The sequence below is a fragment of the Strigops habroptila genome, chromosome 19 (genome assembly GCF_004027225.2).
Source record: "Strigops habroptila isolate Jane chromosome 19, bStrHab1.2.pri, whole genome shotgun sequence".
Classification (NCBI taxonomy): Eukaryota; Metazoa; Chordata; class Aves; order Psittaciformes; family Psittacidae; genus Strigops; species Strigops habroptila.
The window spans coordinates 360,847-369,769 of NC_044295.2; the positions used below are offsets into that span (position 1 = coordinate 360,847).

Sequence of the window (8,923 nt, forward strand, 5' to 3'; positions counted from 1 at the left end):
GAGTGCCCGGAGCCAACACAAAGCCACGACCCCCCCCACCATGGAAGCTCACAGCAGGGGCTGATGCTCCCCAAAGCTCCCCCGGAGCTGTGTACACGAGCGCACACGTCAGCTCTGCTTGTGTGTGCTGAACTTTACCGAGCGCGGCGTGCCCCGGCATAGGAACAACCTGGGAATGGGCCAGGAAAAGAGCAGCGCTGGCAGCCCACAGGTTGTGGAGCTGCAGGGAGCCGGCTGCTGGTTAGCACTTTATTAAAACAAATGTGAGGAGCCCAGGCTGGAGGTCCCCGCGGGCACGCTGCCGCTGCCGGCGAGCTCAAACAGCGCTAAATGAGCTTTAACAAGGCAGAGCCCAGCTCTCAGCCTGCTCCGGGGATGAATCAGACCCTCAACCAGTGCCAAGGGGGAGCCACAAGGGATGAAGGCAGAAATAGGGGGCAGGAAGGAGGGTGAGCGGCCGGCTGAACACCCAGCCCGTGTGAAAAGAGGTGCTGGCTGTCACCCCCCGGGGATTGAGCATATTTCCATGAAATCAGTGTGAAAGAAGGGGGAATTCCATGTCTAAATGCAGACCAGCTGGGGCTGCGAGCTAGGAGGGGATCAACCTGGGGACACCCACTAGGAGAAACAGCATCTGAGAAGCCACCTACTCCCCCAGTGAAGAGATTCACACATCCCAGACTGGCTTGTGGTGGAAGGGAGCTTAAAGCTCATCCAGTTCCAACCCCTGCCACAGGCAGGGACACCTTCCACTAGAGCAGGTTGCTCCAAGCCCCTGTGTCCAACCTGGCCTTGAACACTGCCAGGGATGGGGCAGCCACAGCTTCTCTGGGCACCCTGTGCCAGCGCCTCAGCACCCTCACAGGGAAGAGCTTCTGCCTCAGAGCTCATCTCAATCTCCCCTCTGGCAGGTTAAAACCATTCCCCCTTGTCCTGCCACTACATTCCCCTGTAAAAAATCCCTCCAGATTCCTTGTGGGCCCCCTTTAGGTATTGGAAGACTGGTAAAGATTGTCCTGGAAGACATTAAAGTGCCTAAATTCACTGAAGTCCCACCATAGAGACGCAGGAGGGGGAAAACAAGGGGCTCGTCCCCTCCCCTGGCCACAGCCACGCAAGGGGAAGGGAAAGCAGAGGGGTGATGGTGCTGAAGACACCCCCCTACGTTCACCTTGGGTAGGCTGCAAGGAGACACCTCATCCCACTGTCTGCATTCAGCTGGCAAAGCTCATTAGAAGAGGTGGCCTTTCAGTGGCCTTTTCAAACCTGGAAATTCAGGCCTCTTGCACGACAAAAAGAGAAGGTGAACTAAGAGCTGAAATGCCGGAGGAGGAGGTACATGAGCCCTCCGAGCCCAGCCACAACCGTGCCCGCTGCCAGCCGTGCCCAGAGGAAATCCAGGGAATCCTCGAGGTGGCTATGGAGCCGCAGGACCTGCCGGCGGGTGCTCTCCCGCTCGCCGGAGTTGTCGATGATGTGAGTTGCAAACCTGCGCTTCTCATCCAGCGGGAGCTGGGAGCGGATGCGAGCTTCTGCCTCCTCCTGGGACAGCCCATTCCTCTGCATCAGCCGGGAGAGCTGCGCCCGGGGGCTGCTGCCGGGATGGGAGCATGGGGTGAGGTGGGCAGAGGGAGGAAGAGGAGGTTTCTGCCTGCCTTCCTCAGCAGAAGTGGGGGGGAAGAGGGATGTGCCCTGTATGGGCATCCTGCGCTCGGAGCGGCAGAGCCAGCCCTGAAGCACTTCCAGGCTGTCCTGCTGCATGGTTTTGGCATTCCCATGGCCCGTAACACCCCAAACCCTGCCCCAGCCAACAGAGCGCAGGTGGTGGAAGGCCTAAAGACAGTGACTTCCCCTGTACAATGGTGCCAGCTCTCAGGAAAACCTCAGCAAGAAGCCCCCTGCACACGAGGATAAAGGAAAGTGACACTTCTCCTGCCTCCACAAAAGAGGTGGTGTTGCAGACAAGCTTTGCACCAGGGCTGTGGCTAAACCCTCACCAGAGCAGGAGCTGCCCCTCCAGCCTCTAAGAGTGGTGGCAGCATCCCGGCCTCATGGTTCATGCTGCACTTACCAATAAACCAGCACCGTGTATTTCATAAACTTGGTCAGTCTGTTGGTCTCAAAGAGCAGAGGGATGTCGAGGATCACGTAGCGGTAGCCTGCAGGAATGACGACATTCCCCCCCAAGAAGGGAACAGCATTACTTGGATTCCCAAATCCCTCATGCTGCACACACACTGCAGCCACAGCTGCTCCGGCAGCTCCACGTTGGAGCCGAGAGGAGAGCAGAGCCTGCCTGCCCTCCTCCCTCTCGGAGGCAGGATGTGCTTTCATTCCAAGTTTCCAGAGGGGGAGAAACCCCAACCCCAACAAACCCTCACCTGCCTGAGCTCAGAGCAAAGGGGAAGCCACAGAAATAGAATGAGGAGCTGCAAGAAGCTCAAATGAAAGGGCCTGCTCCTGCCTGGTGAGAGCCGCAGTCACACCGCTGCTGCTGGGCTCTCCAGGGGAGCAGCACTCGCAGCAGAATCTGCTCTCCTCCCTTTTCCTTGTCCAAGGCTGCAGCCACTTGAGCTGATGTTTCCCAGCTCAATTTTCCTCCCTTTATGGAAAGCTTTGGTTAAATGGTTCCATTCTTCCAAAGGGAGCAAGGAAATCTTGCAGATCCTTTGCAGCTGTGACACTGGCACAGCCCCTGGGGCTGAAACCTCCCCAAAACTGGGCAAGTTTGGTTCAAAGCCCCCATCACCACACGGAGCAGCCGGCAGAGGAGGGCTCATACCCACCAGCCACCATCCTCCCGGGCCCTGCAGCCCACCCCAGGCTCTCCATGTGCCCACAGACAGCAGCATCTGGGGACGTGGGGCACATCCTGCTGCACCTGGGGAGGAGGAGGTGAGGGCAGGGGAAAGCTCTAAGTCAGGACCTCGCTCCCCTCTGTGCCCCCCAGCCGTGAGGACACCTCCAGTTTCGCTGCTGTCCCTCCTCTTTAACCCAAACCCCCAAGTGAGCTGGCCACGGCAATAAAAGCCTTGACAAAGACACCATCATCCACCAAGGCACCATTTCACCAGCATCTCTGCCCAGAGAGCCTTCTTGCTGCCCTCCAGTTTGATCGATACGAGCTTGCCTTGCACAGCCATCCTTAGAGACAGCATCCAGCTATCCCAAATCATTAAAACCTGACTAATGAGGACAAAGCAGCCTGCAGAAGGCACTGGCTGCTCTTGCTGAGGGGCAGGACAGCAGCCGCCTCCTGAGCCTGCAGCCCTGGGTACAGGACTCCATCTCTGGCTCCCGGCTTTCCTGCCTGTTGCTTCCTTTGTGCCTCCTCCTCCTCCTCCCCCTGCAGCAGAGCACAGCCCCTGCAGTGCCCCAGCACAAGCCCATTCAGCTGTCACAGGGCTCAGCTTTGATAAGCTCTATGAAACCAGACTGACTCTATTAGCCATCCTTCTGTCTACACGGAGACCTCCAAAACAGCTGGTGATGTTATCTGGCCTTTGATTCGACCGAGTTTGACAGCTGTATTTGTTACATTTATCAGGGGGAAAAGCAGGACTTTGGAAGCCACGGCTCTCAGCCCGGTTCTCACCTTATCGAGGCTAAAAGGGCTGGCAGCTTCCACTGCAGCCCGGGCAGGGAGGAATATTTGCCCGTTTCGGAAGGTATGACATTAGAGATGCAGTAATCTCAGAAGAGGCCTCACAATGCTTTTGCTCAGGCCCTACAGATGTACTTTAAACCCTAGCAGAAGGTGGGGAAGGGCAGCAGTGACAGGCAGGAATGAATCCTCCAAACACCAACGCTAAAGGCCACCGGTGGCAGAGCACAAAGACCGTCACTCAACGTCAGCTCCTTTTCTCCTTCCTTGTCCCTCTCCCCACTTGAAAACCAAAGCAGAGCAAGCAGGTAGAGCTCCCGCCAGAGCAGGAGTCCCGGTGTGCAGGGACACAGCCTCTTACCTAACACAAAGTACTTCAAGATCTGCTTCAGCATCTCCTTCTGGATCTCCGGGTGGGTGATGGAGTTCAGCAGCTGCCGCTTCTCTGGCTGGGAGAAGATAATGGTTCCCAGAGCCTCACGATTTATCTCGCCGTTCTCCAGGAGGATCTCGGTGCCAAAGTGCTGCACTATCTGCTGATGGGCCTTGAGGTGGGGCTGCACCACTGGTAAAGTTAAACAGCTGGAGGTTAGAGCCAGTTCTACAGCACAGTCAGTGTCTGCAGCAGCCAGCGGCCTCGCCTGAGTTGTGTTCAGTAAATAACGGAGCTTATTTAATGCTCAGTGCACCCACTGCACTGAGACCAGCAGGGCTCAGCACCACAGCCCAGCACACACCTGCAGCAGGAAAGGGGCTGCAGAACCCCCTCTGAGCCCAAGGTCCCTTTGAGCGCTGACACCCGAGAGATCGAAGCCTCCTGCACGCATTAATTCAGCGCCACAACCCTCCCTCGGGCTGTGCTGCTCGGGGTTAGGAGGATCTGCTGACAGGCACGGCACAGGCAGGAATGGGGCTGAATGATTCCCAAGGCATGAGCAGGAATGGGGCTGAATGATTCCCAAGGCATGGGCAGGAAGAGGGCTGAATGATTCCCAAGGCATGGGCAGGAAGGGGGCTGAGCAATTCCCATCACCTGCAGGCTGAGGAGTGGAGCAGGGAGAGCCTAAAGGGAGCAGGAGCAGCACCAGGGTTATTTTAGCTGGACACTTGAGCACTGGGTGAGCACAGCCCGACTGCTACAAGTTGGCTCTGGCTGCTGCTAAGGTGGTTTGTCTTTTCTCACTGTCTTTCCCCTCAGTCACCCAATTCTTCAGGAGAATGAGAAGAGAAACCATCTTAAGAGCTTGATTCCCAACAGGCATTTGCAAGGACTCTGACTTTACATGAGTGTATGATTCCCAAGCCATCAAAAACCATCCGACAAAAAGGATGCAGTAATAAAAGCATCACGAAGATCAAGCTGAGGCTAAGCACAGACAATCCCAGGCTGGGTATCATCTTCTCTCCCAAATCCAGGAATGTTGCCACACGTTGGAACCTCAGCCCAACCTAATAAAAATCTTTCAGACCAATTTCTTTCTCTGCCGTGGAATTGCACACGGAGGCAGGGGGAGGATGGGGGAAGTTCACATAGTAAATAAGCACGGATAGAAAAGGAATTGGAGCAAAATGAAGTGGTTGGTAGGAACCCACCACTCAGCAGCTGTGGTGTTTTCCTACCGTCTCCGAGGGCTTTTGGCACCTCCAGCAAATCTCCCACACCTTGAGGAGAATTACAGCGCAATAAAACATTCAGAGCATCACGGCTTTGGGAAGCTCTTCCCCAAACAGAAAGGCACAGGCCCTTCAAAATGACACCTCCTGCCCCACGCTCAGCCCTGAGCCCCACACTCAGCCCTGAGCCCCACACTCAGCCCTGAGCCCCTCCGCACCCCGAAGCGGCCGCTCTTCCCGCTGCTCTCCGTGTTATCCCGGGGGCAGGGAGGGATGAACACTGCTCCCCCTGCAGCAGAGCAGGGGCTGCTCCAGCCCTGCTCAGGCAACACAGCTGCAGTTCTGGGTCTCTTCTGGAGCCAGGGCAGTGGGTTTGGGGAGCAGCAGGAGGCAGATGTGCTGTGCCACAGCCCAAATTCCCACTGACCCGGGATATTTGAGAGCCTCTTTGTTTTATTGGCTTAGAGGCACCAGGAATTTTGTGGACCAGTCCCTCAGTATTACCAAGCAACACCCAGCACAGAGGGAAATTCTCTTTCAACCTTGACAGTGATCCCACCTAACGCACCCAAGTGATGGGATGGGTGTCCTGGGGGTTAGGGGGGGACATCAGCTTAGACAAGGGGAGCTGCTTTAGAGAACCACGTTTATCTTCGGCTCTCACAGCTGGGAAGCACTGTGCTCCAGGAGAGGGGAACTCAGGGCAAGATCTCCCCACAGTGTTCACCAGGATGTGATCTTGTTTCTCACTTGATTAAAAATATATCCCCGTTCCAATCCTCCCCGAGCCAGCGGCTCCACAAAACCTGGGAATGGGAGGGAAAGCCTCATCCAGCGTACCCCGAGCACCCTCTGCCGTCCGCGCCTCCCGGCAGCAGCCCCAGCCGTCGGGACCACCACCGGGAGGAGGGACGGTGCAACACTCACCCTGCCTGGCGATAACATCGGCATCGATGACAGCACAGCCCAGCTCCCGCAGCACAGCCACCACCGTGCTCTTCCCAGAGGCGATTCCCCCCGAGAGGCCGACCAGGAACATCGTGCTCTGAAACGGAGAGAAAAGAGCTTGGGAAGATGTCGGGACGGGACCGTTCTTGCTCATGCTCTGCACATCCAGTGTTGCTCCCGACCAGGCAACGTCATCCAGAGCTCCTTTTCAGACGTTCTCAGGGCACCACTGAGACACCAGCAGGGTTTTTAGGTGGGTGCTCCTGGTTTCCAGGCTGGAGAAGAGCGTTGTGTTAAAGGAGGCTTCCCGGGACCCTGCGAACTCTGGATGTGCAGCTTGAGCCAGCCCTAAGTTCCTCCCGCTGGTTCCCCTTTAGGATATGCACTCATCAAGCCACAGTGTCACCTACAGCACCCTAAATCAGAGGAACCTGCTGGCAGGGCTGTTGAGGGTGACCCAGGATCAGTGACGAAGGGGAAGAATTCAGGCAACATCTCAGCCTGGACCAAGAAACATGAGGACTGAGGGAGAGCCCTGCTTCACCTTCACAGCTGGGCTCCAAGAGCAGATAAGCGGCCTGGGACATAACCTGGACTCAAAACACACAAGCCAGCAAGTAAAACACATCCTCACGCTGCCTGGAAGCCAGCAGCAGCCCAATGGACACATGAACTCATGGCTCTGAGCAGCAAGTTTGTGTCTGGCAGCTTGCAAATACGGCACTGAACACAAAGTCTGTGCTTCCAAACCCAAAAGGCTCAGCAGTGCGAAGGCAGCTCCGGACTCCTGCGAGCAAGGTGGTGTCTGCATCCCCACAGCAGGCTGGGGGCAGACTCCAGCCCCCATGGACCAACGCTGGCCCCAGCCAAGGGCATTCAGGCCTTTGTGCAGCCCTGAATGAGGCTCGACTTCACTGTCACGTTGTCCAGGGTGACACCACCCTCACAGGCAAGGAGCACGAACCCCCCAGGCTCCAGCTTGTGGCTGTTGCCTCCAGAAGCAGCAGAAGGAACTGGCTCCATCATCTTCAGCTGGGAGCCCCAGGCTGTGTGTAGGCACCTCCCTGCCCCAAGGGAGACCCAGCTCCTGCTGCCTCTCCCAGTGAGCCATGTACCCCAAACCCCAACGACCCCGGTAAGCATTGCTCTGCCTCCAGACACTGCGGCCACCAGCCCTCCAAAGCCTCTGCACACACAGAAACCAGCCAGCACCGTCCCCCATCAACAGGGACCGTGCCACTTCGCCCCCGAGGGCAGCAGCTGGGAACACAGGCCTGCAGGATGGCTGGAGATGGGTGAAAACACGGCACTGCTGCTTCTGCTGGTGAAAAAGGACACTTTGATCATAACTCAGTGCTACGAACCGAGTCGGTTCCTCGGTCTGGGGGGAAAGAGGAGGGGGATAAGTCAGCCAGAGGCAATTCAGCAGAGGGAGGAATGAGGAGTCAGAGCAAAAGCCAACAGCACCTGGCAGCAGCACCACAAAGCGACGGCGCTTCCCGGCTGCCAGCACCACGTGCTCTTCCCCCTTCCAAGAGGCAGGCAAACAGATGGGGTTAACGCCAGCAACAACCAGGGGGAACTCAAAGGGGATCAGAAAGGGCACTCGTGACAAACAGCAGTGCCCTGCGGGAGGCTGACGGGAAGCGCAAGCTCTGCTGCCAAGTGAGCACCCGGCCCCACATGGAGCCTTTCCTGGTGTTACGCTGGGCTCGGTGTGTCTTTATCGCAGGGGGTTAAACCCCTGCTCTCTCCAGCGTGATCTTCTGTGCCCTCTGCCCCAGCTGCAAGGGCTGGCGCTGCAGGATGGGAAGCAGGCCCTTGGCATGCTGCCTTGCCGGGGTGGAGGCTCCATGGAAACCTCTCCTGCACATGGAGAGTAACCGCAAGGCTTTAGCTGCAGCAACCCCGATGCTCCGGCCTCCAGCCTCAGCTGGGGCTTGCTCCCAAACCCGTCTATTTCTGTCCCTCTGTTCCACACCTCTGCGGGCAGGCGGCTGCAGGGGTAAAAGAGCACTTGGAGGGGACAGTCTAGAAATGGCAGCCAAACGGGGCTTGAAAACACTTGTGCTATCAAAGGACCTGCACAGATGGAAGATCCATGGGGTGAGGGATAAATATTTAAGGAGCCCGGGTTTGAAGTGCACACAAGGGTCCCGAGGCTCCTGCAGATGGTACAGACAGGAGCCAGAACCGCTTTTCCCCTAAATATGCTTTTTGTCTGTGTGTGCATTCAGCCTGCACCACCCAAACCCAATGTGGGCAAAGCTGAAATGACACCACAGCGGCGCCTGGAAACCCCGGCGAGTCATTCCCGCCGTGAGACATAACCCAGAGCCCCAAAAAGCCGCTTTTAGATACGGAGGTGCCCAAACTTCCCCCGTGCCCCCATTCCTCTGGATCTCCAGCACAAGTTGGCTGCCTCAAGCCTCACCCCGAGGCTGAAACGTGCCCTCCAGCGCCATCCCACCCCCGGCCCCGCTCCCGCTCCCCGCGGCTCTGGCGCACTCGCAGCCCCGGTGCTCGGCTTGAGGGGCTGCCGTTAACGGGAAACCCCATTAACGCACCGTTACCTGGGTGGGGAAGGAGCCGCCATGAACCACCCCCGGCCTCAACCAAGCCCCTCACGCTGCCTTCACCCTCTGCCCGGCTTCATGTGTGGCGCAGCATCCCGCGCGCCTATTGGCTGGAGGGGGAAGGGGGACTGCCTGCCAGCCAATCAGCGCCTCCCTCATTGGATTCGGCCCGCCCCACTCA

General features: G+C 57.5%; 1 protein-coding gene across 4 annotated transcripts; it reads right to left on the bottom strand.

Moving 5' to 3' along the window:
* Positions 1 to 180: 180 nt before the first annotated feature.
* DCAKD (dephospho-CoA kinase domain containing) lies at positions 181 to 8,920 on the bottom strand. 4 transcript variants are annotated; one of them, XM_030508630.1, is made up of 5 exons: positions 8,806 to 8,920; positions 6,146 to 6,263; positions 3,966 to 4,169; positions 2,072 to 2,159; positions 181 to 1,591 (listed from the first exon to the last, which is right to left on the bottom strand). In XM_030508630.1, the coding sequence occupies exons 1-5, from the start codon at positions 8,899 to 8,901 to the stop codon at positions 1,309 to 1,311; spliced, it is 789 nt and encodes a 262-aa protein (XP_030364490.1). In that variant the 5' UTR covers positions 8,902 to 8,920; the 3' UTR covers positions 181 to 1,308. The 4 variants fall into 4 exon arrangements, with proteins under 4 accessions (XP_030364490.1, XP_030364489.1, XP_030364491.1 ...); XM_030508629.1 differs by having other exon boundaries at positions 181 to 1,594; XM_030508631.1 differs by having other exon boundaries at positions 181 to 1,594; positions 8,740 to 8,846.
* Between the last annotated feature and the right edge of the window lie 3 nt (positions 8,921 to 8,923).

Coding starts and splice junctions, on each gene's coding strand:
- DCAKD (XM_030508629.1), bottom strand. CDS start 8,901: ATGAGGGAGGCGCTGATTGGCTGGCAGGCAGTCCCCCTTCCCCCTCCA. Junction 6,264..8,805: donor CACATGAAGCCGGGCAGAGG/GTGAAGGCAGCG, acceptor TCTCCGTTTCAG/AGCACGATGTTCCTGGTCGG. Junction 2,160..3,965: donor CTTGAAGTACTTTGTGTTAG/GTAAGAGGCTGT, acceptor TCATTCCTGCAG/GCTACCGCTACGTGATCCTC.